The 15,557-nt window shown below is 32.5% G+C and overlaps 1 protein-coding gene across 5 annotated transcripts in view; it reads right to left on the bottom strand.

The window, feature by feature from the left end:
- Positions 1-7,118: 7,118 nt before the first annotated feature.
- LOC128674510 (calmodulin-A-like) overlaps positions 7,119-15,557 on the bottom strand; it is a 151,970-nt gene continuing 143,531 nt past the window's right edge. For all 5 annotated transcript variants that reach the window (XM_053753033.2, XM_053753030.1, XM_053753032.1 and 2 more), the window contains 3 exons: positions 14,579-14,714; positions 14,040-14,188; positions 7,119-13,467 (listed from right to left, as the gene is read on the bottom strand). In XM_053753033.2, the coding sequence (XP_053609008.1) occupies positions 13,436-13,467; positions 14,040-14,188; positions 14,579-14,714 (317 nt within the window). In that variant the 3' untranslated portion in view covers positions 7,119-13,435. The remainder of the gene's footprint in view (positions 13,468-14,039; positions 14,189-14,578; positions 14,715-15,557) is intronic.

Here is a 15,557-nt window from a genome sequence, read left to right as displayed (position 1 = left end):
CTTGAGGTGCAGTTGAGTTTGTTTGTCCTTCTTTCACGTCATAACTGAACATTGGTTTGATGTGATATTTTTTACAAGATAGTAACAGATCTGTCGAGGCACCTAGACTTTCTTTTGCCGAGCGCGAAGTTAATTAATAAAGTTGTAAAACAATACAATAAAATATATGAAAGATACTTAAGTGATTTTTGTCCAGATTTGTTGCATGAAAAAGATAAAACTGAGAGACAAATACAAGTTCCTAATCTATTTAACGACAAACAGGTTAATGTTTAAATACCTGAACTGATATGAAGGCTATATATCCAATGATAACGGTAACAACAAAGCAACTGTAGGTTAAAATGCAATGTCTCACATCCACGGGAATAAATAATCTCCCTAACAATATTAATAAAATAAAATCCATAAAAAACAATTTCAAATAGTAATATAAATAAAATATATTGTTTTCACCTTCTATCTCTTTATCTCTGGTTGCATTTTAGGTGATGATAATGCAGCAAAAAACCAGTACTTTGTAGCTTTTTGAGAAATAACTATTCTTCTAAACCTACTAACTCCCAAGCATTGAATTAAAAAATACTACTAGAGAACTAAATATAAAGAAGCGGTGGTGGTGTAAAGGTTAAGACACCCGCTTGTGGATCGAAAGGTCCCAGGTTCAAATCCTACTCGTGCCACATGAGTTTGTATACCAATCTGAACATCGTGAGGAAACCTGCACACTGGTTGATTATTAACTTGTGTGTGAGATTGAGAAGGCATTGGCAAACGCAAACCACTCCATTACTAATGCCAAGAAAGTTGTTATCTGTGTTTAATTCTACGTAAAGAGGAATACCCTCAGCAATGAGGAATACGAGTATGAAGAGATTCCTACTAGTATTATACATGCGAAAGTTTGTGAGGACGCACAATTAACTGGACGGATTGTTGTGAAATTTGGTACATGCGTAGAATATGATATGGAATAACATAGATCTAGGGTACTTTTTATCCCGTAATTTCTACGGGAGCGAAGCACCGGGGCGCAGCTAGTATAATTTAAAATTTGACGGGAAAAAGTGCCTGTGAAGATCTTATTTTTGATTAAATAATGATTTGGTTCAGTGATCAGTGTAATATAGAAACATAACATTCTGAAGATTCGGATTTTAGAGGTATTTTTTACGCTAATATAAAAAATCTCTAGTGGCACTTATATACGATATTATCCATAGGCTAAAGGCAGACCAATGTAGAAAAATTATATGATGTGCTAAAAGTTTAGTCAGTTAGTCTTTATGTCAAATTTCATCGAAATCGGTCCAGCCGTTTTTGAGTTTATTCATTACAAACAAAAATACAAATATTTACTCTTATTAATATTAGTTTCGATAGAGCGTGGGCATTAAATTTTAATCTTCTATAATAATAGACAAACTGTTCGCCTAACTGTGGTTGACTTAGATTGCTAGTTCCTCCTTTTGGTAAATAAAAGCTCTCGTACAAACTGTGCAATGTACATTGTTTCGCTTCGACATCTGTCTATGTGTGTATATACGCCCATATTTTTAAGAATATTTTTTAAATATATCCTATAAAATTTATATTCAGAAATATACTCACAGTTATAAATAAATAATCACAAGGTTAATTTTACAGTGATTAATGCTCACTTTCAATATTATTTTAGTAGTTGAATTGAAAGTTAAATTGAAAGTGTCTCTTAGATGGGTCGAAAGATTCAGTCCTTTCATAAAATAAAGTTATTAAAAATATATATAAGTATTATTATGTGTTATTTTATGAAAAAGGCGTTGCAAATTAAACACCCGTCTACATAAAGAGATTCTTATATGAGCGCGCTCTGATCTCATAAGCTACTCCAAGCAGAACAACTCAGTTTTTGGTCAAGGCCAGGTCAAGATATTTTACATTGCAAAATATTATAAGCTGTATTGATAAAGCCCTTTAATATTTATTTTCATTGCAAAATGACTGTGATGGATGTAATTTGCGTAATGTTATAAATTTGTTTCTTTACTACCACTTGCACGCAACTTCGCAGTCTTCTTCAATCTTCTAAATAAATAAGTAAAATCTGATGTCATTTTATTGCATAATATCACGGGCTCTATACCTGATTTTTAGTTAGATAGTGTTCTATACAACTGAGAAAACTGCACTAAATTGTATCAGTTGGTTTCTCCGTGTTGCGCAAACAAACATACAGACAAAAGTTCTAGTAAAAATTGTTTCAAAGAAGTGGGATGATTATTATTTGGACAGATTTTTACCACTGCATCGCAAAAGACCAGAAAATGTAGTTTGCAACCTAGACTAAGGACTGTCTGAACAATGTCGACAATCATTCTATTGCCTTGTCAATGGAATTCTTCTGCATCAATTTTATATCCTTTGTTATATGACCCTTGAACTCGATTCGTTATGAATACGTGTTTTCGTATATCAATGTACGTAATCCTAACTGTTATTATAAATGCGAAAGTAAGTTTGGTGTTTGTTACCTCTTCACGCTCTATCTACTCGACCAATCTTCATGAAATTTGGTATATTTGTAGTTTGATGTATGGAGCAGGACATAAGGTAGATTTTGTCTTGGAAAAATAACTGTTTCCGTGGAAAATTTACGCGGGCGAAGCCGCGAGCAAAAGCTAGAAAAAAATAATTAGTGTTATTCTTTTACTCATCCTTGAGTCTTCCACGTTTCATTCTCGGCTGTCACACGCCCAGGGTCCATGTAAAAAACAAACCTATATATTTTACGACTGGCTGCCTGCCCGCCCTTAAACCTCTATGGGAATGCAGAAGCTCCCTATCAGGTGGTCAAGGTTTTACCGCTTACGACATCTACTGAAGGTTATGGAGTGCTTCTATTTTAGGGCGGGAGGCACACGCCTAACAAAACTAGTTTTTTTAAGTGACTATATAATCGCCATGTTCCGCTCTTGTTTGCTCGCGTAGGTTTTAGATTTAATTCTAACTGTTTGTAAAATATCATCAGGATTCGTGCTACTGCACGGATCTGCTACTGCATGTTTTTGCGTGAAAAATAAATTAACTTTTCAATTTTCATTGTTTTCTCTTGATGGAGAATTAATTATAGTAATAAAATGTGATAAATTAGTAGTAGTTGTTATATATAGCAAATATATTATGTAGCAAACACAGTCTATTCTTATTTCGGAAAACTTTAAATGACTTAAGCAAAAGACAGACAAGTAGATACTAGCTAGATAATAAAACAAATATTTTTAATATTTTATTTCTTTTCCTGCAACTATAAAGTCCTTTTACATATATCATAAAACAAATTGTTTAAACATTATCAATGCGGTTAAATAATGTTGTGTATTTAACTAAATTTTAATATCATAGTTAAGTCAATATTTTTCGTTACTTATAAAAATCACAAATGACTGTCCTCTATAATTACAATAATAATATGAGTATGAGCTTTACTTGTGATGTGTGGTTTCCGTCCTAAAATTAGGCCACCACCATTTCATGTCTTACGATGTGATGCTATTGGGCCCCGATCAGGTCACGAAAGGAAAGTGATCTTTTTCAGATCAACCTTGGATGTTTATCTATATATGTATACTTACATATTGTAAAACAAAGTCAACTGCCGCGTCTGTCTGTTCGCGATAAACTCAAAAACTACTGCACGGATTTTCATGCGGTTTTCACCAATAGATAGTGTGATTCCTAAGGAAGGTTTAGGTGTATAATTTATGTATTTACCCGCGCGTTTGTTATAAAATATAGTATCGTTGATTTAGTGTCTCCTAACACAAGTTTCGAATTTACATACTTTGTGGCTAACTCAATCTGTGTGATTTGTCCGTATATATATTTATTTATATATTGTGTATTGTAAAAAAATTTGCAGTGAATAAAAAATTACCCTATATAACGGCCAAAAAAAAAACAGCACTGACGAAACCCATTGTTTATAAATTATAATTGTTAATTTTACGATAAGATAAAAAAGGAGACAAGTAATATCAACGCGCATTTTAAAATATATTTATTTAACTTGTTTGCTTTGGTTTATATCAACCAATTATCTTTGTAGAACAGCGACGTGCCTTCATCTAGACTTTGATAAGGCTCTACAGTATGGAAAGAGAGTTTTAACAAAAATTACCTTTGTTTATGCCTTGTTTGAAAAGAAGTAAAAGATGAAGCAAGAAATTATCAATTCAGAAACTGCAAAATCTTTTTGGTAAATAAATATATACTTTCAAAAAAATCTATATAATGCAACTTCTATTGTGAAGACTTGATTAATAAATAATATATTCTATTTGAGCTTCCATTTAATTAACTCAAAATTCAAATTCAAATTCAAATCATTTATTCAGAAATTAGACCTTCACAGGCACTTTTTCTCGTCAATCTTTATATTTATAGTTATTTCTCACAAGCTACAAACTACTAGCATTTCGGAACGACCACTGCTGAGAAGAAATGCCGAAAGAAACTCATTTGAACAGTGTTGGTCCCTATCATGCGAGATCGGCTTACCATTATTGTTTCTTACAATGTTTTTTTTTTTCTTTCTAATAATATATAAAAACTCACTATTTGTTTGGAGATTCTTCCTATTACGTGATGGTATAGTGAGTCAAGTGGTTCTCTGAGCGTTTCGACAGCTGCGGCCGTGCTGTCATCACGATCCGTCAATTTTCTTGAGTAAGGAATCATTTCCTAAATCACTCATAAAATTGACATTACCACAGTACAAATTATTGATTTTAAAGCCAGATTAGTAAAACAAAACATTTGTCTTTGTTAGAATTCGATGTCGCAAAATAGTAATGACAGCGTGAAGCGTTCTCTTAACCACCTTAGTAGCCTGTCAATATTTAATCTCAATTATGTATAATCATTAAAAATTATAATAATTATTATAATTATAAGTATATATTTTTTAACTAAAAAGTCTCCCGCCATTCTAGCGAGCCGTCTATCTACATACCACAAAACAGGCGCGTGTCGCGTGCGCAGCGTGTGGTGTGTCCCTATCGCGGGCTGCGATTGGTCCAAATGTGTTAAATTGCGTCATTGTGTATCAAAAAAGGGAAATGATAGGCATATTAATTATTATTTATTGGAATCGTATATAGTTCCTTAGGGATAAAAGTAGAATTGCCAAGTTCTTAGATAGAAAAAAAAAAACTAAAAAAAAATTAAAAAGTTTATGGTCAAATTACTACTAATGGTTCGATGGGAGATACTCAGAGACTAGAGAGGCGATGAGTTAACACTTATAAGAAGAAGTTTTTGTCATTTGTTTATAATAAAGAGTGTATAATTAAGTTATCAATCTAATATTATAAATGCGAGTTTGTGAGGATGTATTTGTGCCTGTGTTTGTTACTCTTTCATGCAAAATCTACTGGACCGATTGTTATGAAATTCGGTACACGGGTATAGAAAATAACCTGAAATAACACATAGGGTACACATAGGGTAGTTTATCCCAAAATTCCCATGAGAGCGAAGCTCCGTAGCGCAACTAGTATGCATATATCTTGATACTACATACTGATCTATAACAACGACAAAATCTGTTAACAAAAAGAATAGTCATTGCCTCAATATGTTTTCTTTAAACTAACAGATTTTTTTTACAATCACTAATTCTCATTTGTTTGTCTGGATCTCACTACTTTACAGTTTTATAGCAGCTATAATCTGTCTTATAGCTGTTTAAACGTAATTAAAGAGTGAATCTCCTGCTGCCTTATGCGTGTAGTAGTCGTGACGTGACACGACAGAGTGTATGATGTCTCTCTCTCTCTCTCTCTCTCTCTCTTTCATCTCTGCATCTTGCTGATTTGGTGGGGGTTGTGACACCAAGAAGACCTGGGCCAGCATAAAATATAATCTTAAAATTGTGAAGATTTGGCTTCCTATGGCATCTGCGCCTGCTTAAACTATGTGTTGGACGACATCCAGAAGGCGATATGGACTGGCCCTACTCTAGGGCGGAACCACACACCACGAGGGTGATTCATGTATCTTGGATTCTTGATACAGTGACAATTAAATCTTGTTGATACAGCTGTAAAGATTATGCTCTATGTGCTGTATGTAAATCGTATTTAATTGTATGGATTACAATCTTATGTGATTAACTTCGCTTTGACAAATAAAAATGAGGTTTTCCTCAATTCTTGTGGCCGTGGTCATTCGTTTCGTTGAACTAAATGACGTCTTTCTAGCAAAATATAAATAACCATTGGGTGAAAGCTAGAACTAGGAGAGAAAATGAGGTGAAAATCGTATATCTTTAATCATAAGAAGTTTCGTCTCATTTGGGCGCTATTTCAAAAATGGTTTGGCTCAAAAATAAATTAATAAACCGGCAGCGTCGGTCAGCGTCGAGGCGCTGAGGCAATTTTTGAACTTGCGGAACCCTAGACCCCATCTTTGAGAAGCAAAGAATCAGGCTTAATTGAGGTCACATGCACTCAAATTAACCTTGTACATATTATAAAAAAAAAAAAAACGTTTTTCTGTCTGTTCGCGATAAACTCAAAAACCACTGCACGAATTTTCATGCGGTATTCACAAATAGATATAGTGATTCCTAAGGAAGGTTTAGGGGTTATAACTTATTATGTTTTTAACCAAGCGAAGCCGGGACAGGCCGCCATTTTATAATAAATATGATCCGAGGCAAGTGCCAATATTGATTGCTAATTATCTTTCAGCCTTCATTACCTATTACAGATATATAATTACGGATTAAACAATCAAAACATAACTGGGCCACATTATATTATCAACACAAATACCACTCAGCTTTTATCTCATATTAAGTAACTCAATAACAAACTAACAACTTCGAAGTGTAAATTCTTTTGATGCGTATAGCTATAGTCTGCTAATTGCCACGGGCATCGCGTTGCACGACGCCCCCCTGTCTTTAGGTTTCCAGCTGACTTAGTTCATGGGAAAGTCATGTCAGATGCCTTTACAATTTGAGTAAAATATGATATAAATGACACTATAACCCTCCTCGAATTCACGCGGAGATATATGTGGGGTATTATAAGGCGGGAAAGATCACGAAGATGAAGAAATTATGCGAGCAATTTCACATATCAATTTTATTAAAATTTGTTTGTTTCATACCAAGCTTGTATACTCATCTAGTTACATCGAATATCTAACTTGCACGTAGGTATAACATGATTTAATATATAATAACATTGTTTTTACATTTAAAACGTCACTGGCAGCTGCCAGCTCAAATACATTCAGTACCAACATTCAATAAATATAGGGTTGCCAATTTCAAATAAATTGAAAAATATGATTACGCAAAGCTAAAATTATAGATATTGTCAATGACAAGTTTATTTGTTAGACAAATTCAAAAAAAGAACCCCGACTTTCAATATTAATTTCGCTACAATTTTTTAACGGTTGAACCGATTTTGATCAAACATATCTAAGAACCACCGCATAAAAATTAGCTATCAAATAAAAAAAAACGCATCCATATCGGGTCACCCGTTGATGAGCTACGGTGCCACGTGTACAGACAGACACACTTAGCGGTCAAATTTATAATTCCCCTCTTTTTGCGTCCGGGGTTAAAAATGAAGGCTAGAGTCGCACTCGTCTTGATAAAGGACTTCTACAAGACTGAAACTATACTTAGTCAACTTTTCCGTCGATAATCACGCGTGAGTGACCTGTATTTACGTTAATAAAGTTTAATATCTGCTTGTTGTTTAAAATTTACTGCTAATAAATTATTTTTTATATAGTTTGTTTAAAAAATTTAGTAAATCAATAAACTTCTATTCAAGAAGTTAAAACAACTTATATTTTAACTTCTTGAATAGAAGAACATCGATATTTTCCCTTCTTGGGTATCATCATTGTTCCTGTTTTTTTTACTACTGAGCAAACACACAGACATGCGGCTCACACGCTATGCTACATCCTATATTTTGTCTTACATAATGTGTCTGTGTTAAAAGGAACTGTGGAGAATAAAGGATATTTTCTGCCATACGACGATTTTCCCAACGCAGAATCAGTCCAGTCCAGATTCTGCTAAAATCAGTTTTTTTCCTAAAACAACGGAGGGTTATCATTCAATGACTTTTTATCAAACAATATTACTGCAACAATGCAACTAATATACATATAGCTATAAACCATAAATTTTTAATTATGCCAAAAAATAAAATGGGGCTATCAGTACCTATTACTCATAATATTATTATGTGCTTAGTCAAAAATCTTAATCCAAAATTTATCCAAAAATATCTATTGGTTATAATACTTGGAGTGTACCACCTGACTACTACTACTTCATAGTAAAGGTAGGTTCAGTGCAGCGGTTCACACGTAGTCGATTGTCATTAATAAATTCTGGCAATTCTTTTTTATTTATTTATTATTTGCCTATGCCAGGGTCATTGCACGCGAGAGCGAGAGAACACGATAAATTATGGATTGGAATAATTGGAGTTTCAAACTACGTCCATAAATTCATTGATAAGTATTTTGGGATAAACGCAAACCCCAACGATAATATTAAATTTTGATTACTCACATGTATTAATAGGGTCTTTAATATTAAGCCCTTCAGTTTTTTGGCATAATTAAAAATGTATGGTACAATAACGTACAATCATTTGGAGACAAAATATCTAATAAATGCATGTATTTTAGGTTTAATTTCAATTGGCAACCCTTATAAACAGTTGTCAACCACACTACGCACAACACGCAAATAAACGTCTTAATCAACAGAACACTAAAATCATTGTCGTCAAAAATCGACATTTCATTACAAATACGTTAAGGAAAGCATTCGATTTTGCGTTTATAATAGGGACGTTTAAAGAGGAAAGGGTAAAATTTGCTTTAATATTCGAATTTGGACGATATAGTACGCTTGCTGATAAAGTATCTGATAGTCTATAAATATCGAACAGATAGTAATAAAAATTGTGTTTCACAAGTGTTATATAGGGCAGACTGGCCAATAAAATCAAGCAGATTTATTTATAAATTAGTTAATCTATCAGTTATTTTATCAGACAATATTTAAACAGGCCCTAAGCCTAGAAAATTTGATAAAATAAAACGGCAAAACATCATCTGTCCAAATTGCGTTAGTTAATTGTTGACATTCTCCGTATGACCTATGGTATGGCTGACTATTAGATAAATCGTTTATCATTAATTTACAAATTGTATTATGTCCAAAAAAGTTTAAATAAATAAATAATAAACAGAATAAGGACGTCGCTTCGTGATGCATAGTGGCAGTCACGTAATAAAAGAGAACACTCAAATTCAGTCACTGCGTGTGACTGAATTTGAGTTTGAGAAAAAGATCTATGACTGAATAAGCACTGTGAGTACGCGTCACAAAACGGACACTATACTCTTAAATAAATTGTAAGCGTAATCATTTTAAAATATGCCATATAGAGGTTGTACTTTTGACAACATTCGAAAACTGATTTATTTTCCATTTTTTTTCTGAAAACTAAAAAATTATAATAAATACCGATCCACCGTAATGTCAGTTTTGATATAACCCAAATTAAAAATAAAAAGGTTTAAATAGGTTAAATAAGTAAGTAAATGTTTTAGGTTAGCATTTTGAATAAAGTGACTTGGTATTACAGAGCACTTACTCAACTATTCCTCTAGAACGCCTGTCGAAAATAACATAGCTTATACACATAAATTCATATTAAATACTTATAGTTTCCAGGTTAAGAATTATTAATAAATATTAGTGATATCTGATTTATAATTATTTGTAACACGTAACATCATCATGTTTATTTTTTAATACAATTAAAATAATTTATATTGTACTTATTCCATTGGAAACAGAGTTTAGCCTTTAAAAAAATATACCCTTTTTTATAGGTGTACGTACTTACCTACATAACAAAAGGAATAGTCACATAATATTAGTTGTGTAACAGAATTACTGAAAATACTCCATTGTATATAATCAAATAATGTTGTAATTTATTTTACTTATCATATATTTAATTTGCATTTCAATTTTAAAATGTAAATGTATGGTTCATATACGTTTTTTTCTTAAATTAAAGTATTCATGTACAGAAAATAGGTTTCCTTTTGAATTTATTATAATGCTTGTGATATGTGAATGTTCATTAGTTTTAAATAAATTGACAAAAATTTAGTAGGCATATAACGTAAGTAACAAATTGTTTTAACTTTATTGTCAATTAATGTAAATTTGTTTTTTTTTTATTAGTGTCGAATTTTATTTATATCTCATTTATATGTGTATGAATTTGTGTACTAAATTAAAAGGAAGCCCATTTTTGATAATTTATTCAGTAACAACGCAATCATTGTAAATTACTAATTTAAGTACAAGTTTTAAAATGTTACTTACCATAATACAGCCATCATAACAAACACCCGATGCATTATTAAAGATCTGATATTTAGCAGAAAAGAAGGAAACTTAATGTTAAGTTACGTAAATGTTGTTTAATGAATTTCCTTAAATACCACTTCTTTTCAGATCAAACCATATCTCGTGTTTATTTTTAACATAGCTTCAGATTAAAACCAGTAAATAGTTTAAAATTATTATTAAATAATTAGTTTACAGATACACTGAATCTAGGCTCGGTCTCAAAAGACAGTAACAAAAGGTTATATATTTAAGGGTTCGACTGAAAGATCGCTTCATGTATAGAAGGTTACATCAGAAATTATGAAGATAACTTTAGTACCTAGGTATACATATATTTTTTCTCTAAATCTTAGTCAACTAGGCATTGGTATAATAAGGATCAAAATTTTAAAATACATTAAATTTAAACAAAACAGTGTTATAAGTGACCTTACTTTTAAAATAGTGATTAAAATTTGTGTTAATAAGTATGTGTATTATATAATGAAAAAGGGTAACACAAAGAGACATGACATTCGTGTTAAATATTGCTAAAATACGGTATATTTTCTTAATATTATAAAAAGTGCGATCTCTGTGTCGAAACATTAAATATTTGTAATGTATTAAAATAAAAAATATAAAAATTTCAAATCCTTATTTTTTTTAATCCCTTAGATTAGGGAAACGCTGCTTCTTTAAAAAATAAAATTACCCTTGTGTCTCGGGTTGGTTAAAATGGCAAATTCCGTCGCTTTTTAATTAAATTACCCTATTTTTTTTGCTAAGATTACATTATTTATTCGTTTCCACATAGCTATAATGAACTCCAATACTTTGGCTCGACGCGTTGAGAATATCCGCTGCGAAACGCTAAAGTAGAATCCTGAACCTTATAGTCCGTGACCCTATTTTTGAATAATCTAAGTCACATGACATCATGATGACACACGGTGAAAAATTTGCAGTCCATTTCCTTCCAACTTCAGATTATATAATATGCAATTGAAGCAGGCCGAATATGCACAGATGCCACGCGTCACGCAGCGGATGCTGTTAGTAAACCTCCGCTTTTGGAAGACTTACAAAAACCGATAGACATTACCAATTCTAAGTCCTAATGTGTATACGTACCCCTTCTAGTTTGGAAGTTAGAAATATATAGAATCAGTAGGACTAAGACCGAAAATTAAATATATTACAGGAGTATTTTAGAAATCGTGATCAATTAAGTCTGATGTATCTGGACATCCCACACGCAGCGTGACAAGTAGTCATATAAGGATGCAAGTGTCTATAAAGATTCTATCTCAATCACACACATTAAGTGCAACAAAAATTTACAAATAGCCAATCTTAGCACTGGCACGTGGTATGTGACTGATGAATATATGCGGTTCGACTGCGTGTCAATCAGCGAATTTTTTTCAATTGAGAAAATAATGTATTTTTCCTGTATTCTTTGAGCAACTCACTGGCTCCATATATTTTTGTCTTCAGAGTCTACAAAATCTAGAAACATATCCATTATATATTTACTAATTTATTTATTACAAAAATGCGACACAACCGAATTTTGTTTACAACTATTAATTTTAAATAGGTATTATATTATATTTATTTAGGTACTATTTTTGATTATCTATTAGGTAAGTATTTCTTAAGTGTAAATACACATTTCATTTTGTTTCTTAAACAAAATAAACAATTCAAAAATATAATAAACATCATATAAGTTTTTCTTCACATTATATATTTATAATGTAATTCAGATCTCAGTCTACAGTAAACTAAAAATATATCTATTGATAAAATATTGTTTTAATACCTTTAAATTAATATATGTATAAATAACCATTTATTTCACAACATTTGTTTTGATAATTTTAACAATTTTAAACAACGTTCTGTCTAAACTGTATAACTGTAGTACAGTAGATATTTAGGCACATTGTAGTGGTACACAAAAAAAAAATTGTCCCAATTCAAATTGAATTTTAATTCCGATTCTTCGGTGTTTGCCTCATCGCTGTGTTTTTAGTCCTTTGCGTAACGCGTTTTTGTATAAGCGTCACAAAGGGGACACTTTTTTCATATTCTTTGTATAATTTTAATGATTATACCTGTGCCTATATATCTATAGTAGCTAGAGCAATAGGAAAATTTGTAAAATATATCGTTAAATAGATTTTTTATTAAATCTATTTTTAAATATTATTAGAATAATGTTTTGTATTAGTATTTTATTTTTAATACGTTCCCTATTGCTGTTGTAAATTGTTGGAGAAATTTTTATACAGTTTATTTCTCATTGTATCTAAGTATTATAGCTTTATGGGTACCTAGGTTATATATATATTTTAATAGGTAAGTTACATTATAAGGTAACTAGTCAAAATATCATACAAGTTAACAGCAAATAAATAACTAAAATTAAAATCGCAGACAACCCTGCTTTCCGTGTGTTATAAAAAATATAAAAATTTGGATAAAATGCATATTGCATGTTGATATAAAATAGTACTTAGACACTTTAAAATAAGATATTTCTTTCGTTGATTTGTTAATGTGTTCTTGATTGGTTATTATTAAGCAACCACCGATGATTCAAAAATAAAATGTAATTTTAAAATACTTTTATTAATATTTTGAACTAGACACATGGACGTATATTAATTTTTAAACAGGTTTGCAACAGACTACAGGCAAAACTGAATATTTCTTGAAACTTTCATTTAATTAAAAATAACAAACGAAATACATCTAAATACACGTACGTATACACTGCCACCAAGCGCGTTATTTATAACGATTATAACGTTACCGCCGACGGAATAACACGTTATTTTGCGGTAACACTTCAGTTAACTGTTTGCCTGCCGACAGCAATTATATAAGAGTTTCTTTCCCTCCAAACTTGTACAAATCCTCGTAAGGACACTGTGGTGGGGTCGGTGGGGGAGGATCTCTTCTCGGCTTTTGCTCTGCATACTAGTTTTTCGACGTCAATATTGTCACGAACTCTGGAAACAGATGAAGTGTTTACATGTTAGTGAAAAATAATTAATCGTGTGAAACAAGATGGTTGACTGCGCTTCGGAAGTTGGTAGTTAGAAGACTTAGGGTTCGTGGCACCAATCAACGTGACGTTAATTTTATCCTGTGCAGAAAAATGCAAACTAAGTACGCTATTTTACGACAGCGGCGCACAGGTTAAACTTAACATCAAAGTGGACTGGTGCAAGTAACAAGTAAATTTATGATGTCAGTATTGTCACAAACTCTGAAATCAGAAACGTTTTATGTTACCTATTATATTTTAACATGTGGTCCTGCCCTAGAACAGAACCACTCTGTTCTTGTATGTCGTGTCACTGCGGATGTCGTGTAATATTGATATTGACTACAGACAGGCAGTCGATAGTAAATTTTCAAGCCAAATTTGCACAGAAAAGAAGTGAAGCCTCTGAAAACCACAACCGAATCTATTCTAATACATGAGACAAATTGGAATACAAATTCATGTGGCACAAGTAAAAGTCGAACCTTTTAACCATTGGACACCACCGCTTTAAGAATAAGATGATATACCCACCAGCGTAGTTGACCATGCCATCGCCGTCAAGGTCAGCCTCGCGAATCATGTCATCAACCTCTTCTTCACTGAGCTTCTCCCCCAAGTTGGTCATCACGTGGCGAAGCTCCACAGATGATATCAGACCGTCGTTGTTCTTATCGAATACCCTGCAATGTTTAAAATTTGGATTATAATTTGTTGGTGACCCTTAGATAATATCCATACTAATATTATAAATGCGAAAGTAGGTCTGTCTGTTCCGAATTCAACGCAACATCACTGGACTAATTTGGATGAAATTTGGTATACATGTAGTTAATAAATACACCTAGTCACATGATACTGTTTTTAAAAAATTCCCAAAATACTTATAATGGGGAATGAAATGTTAAATGAAATGTCAAGTTGAAAAGAAAAAGAAGAATTAGTAATCTGCCACTGGGTAACATTAATGACCCAAATACATATACATATTTTTTACAATTCTCTGACCTTGTCAACTACTTCTGGCACAACAACCATGAAGAAACTAGGAACATGAGAGAGGCTGTACCCACCTGAATGCTTCCCTAAGCTCGTCTTCTCCATCAGCCCCGCGCATCTTCTTGGACATCATTTGGAGGAACTCGTTGAACTCGATTGTCCCGTTTCCATCTTGATCCACCTCCTTCACCATGTCCCGCAGTTCAGTCTCTGTAATATAACCGTTATTTCGGTTACTATTAAGTAGATACTATAGTTATATGTATGCTCAATGAAGGTACGTGTGGTCAAGTGGAATTGGGCTGTGGATTGGCTGTAAGCCACACTTATTGCAAGGTATTAACGATATTTTAATGCCTGAGATGCGTCTAGCCATTTTAAATATAAATATAACATTACAAACAACATACGCGTAAAAAATAACCATTGTCTAGCAGTCGGCTAATGATAAATATTCCTAAATATCTTTGTCAACAAATATCATGAGACACTATATTTTACGAAATTAATATTCCGCTTTTTTATCCGACTCACTAATGAGGCACAGCTTAAACTTAATTAGTTTTCTCAAAACGTTGCCAGAGACAAGGAATATTTCATACTACGTTATCTGAATACAAAGCAGAGTATAAATTGTCCACAATAATAACGCAGGGGATCAAAAAAATAATGGCGGTCTGTGAAAGAGTTTGTGATAGAGTAATAAATAACAAGAAATGTCTCCGGCGTTATTTCATTTCGCGGGCCTCTCATAAATAAACAAAATATGGAATATAATTTGGGACATTACCTGAGGCCTTACTATGGAATTAGAAAACGCGCTACGACTACTACGTTACTTACCGGACGTTCTATATATCACGTGCAATAGAACGTCGGCGTGCGTGTACAATCAACCGCATGTCTAATTACCCTGCATGGGTTTATCGGCATAAGAGATATGCCGATAATAGCGACGAATTTGCAATCAATATGAATAGGTCGATGTGCTGTCGACGGTACTTTACATATTAGGATGTCCACTGCGTTACGAGTAGTCACTATGAATAAACG

Source organism: Plodia interpunctella, chromosome 13 (genome assembly GCF_027563975.2).
Source record: "Plodia interpunctella isolate USDA-ARS_2022_Savannah chromosome 13, ilPloInte3.2, whole genome shotgun sequence".
Lineage (NCBI taxonomy): Eukaryota > Metazoa > Arthropoda > Insecta > Lepidoptera > Pyralidae > Plodia > Plodia interpunctella.
The sequence above is the reverse complement of the archived record's forward strand: the minus strand, read 5'-3'. Positions and strand labels throughout refer to the sequence as shown.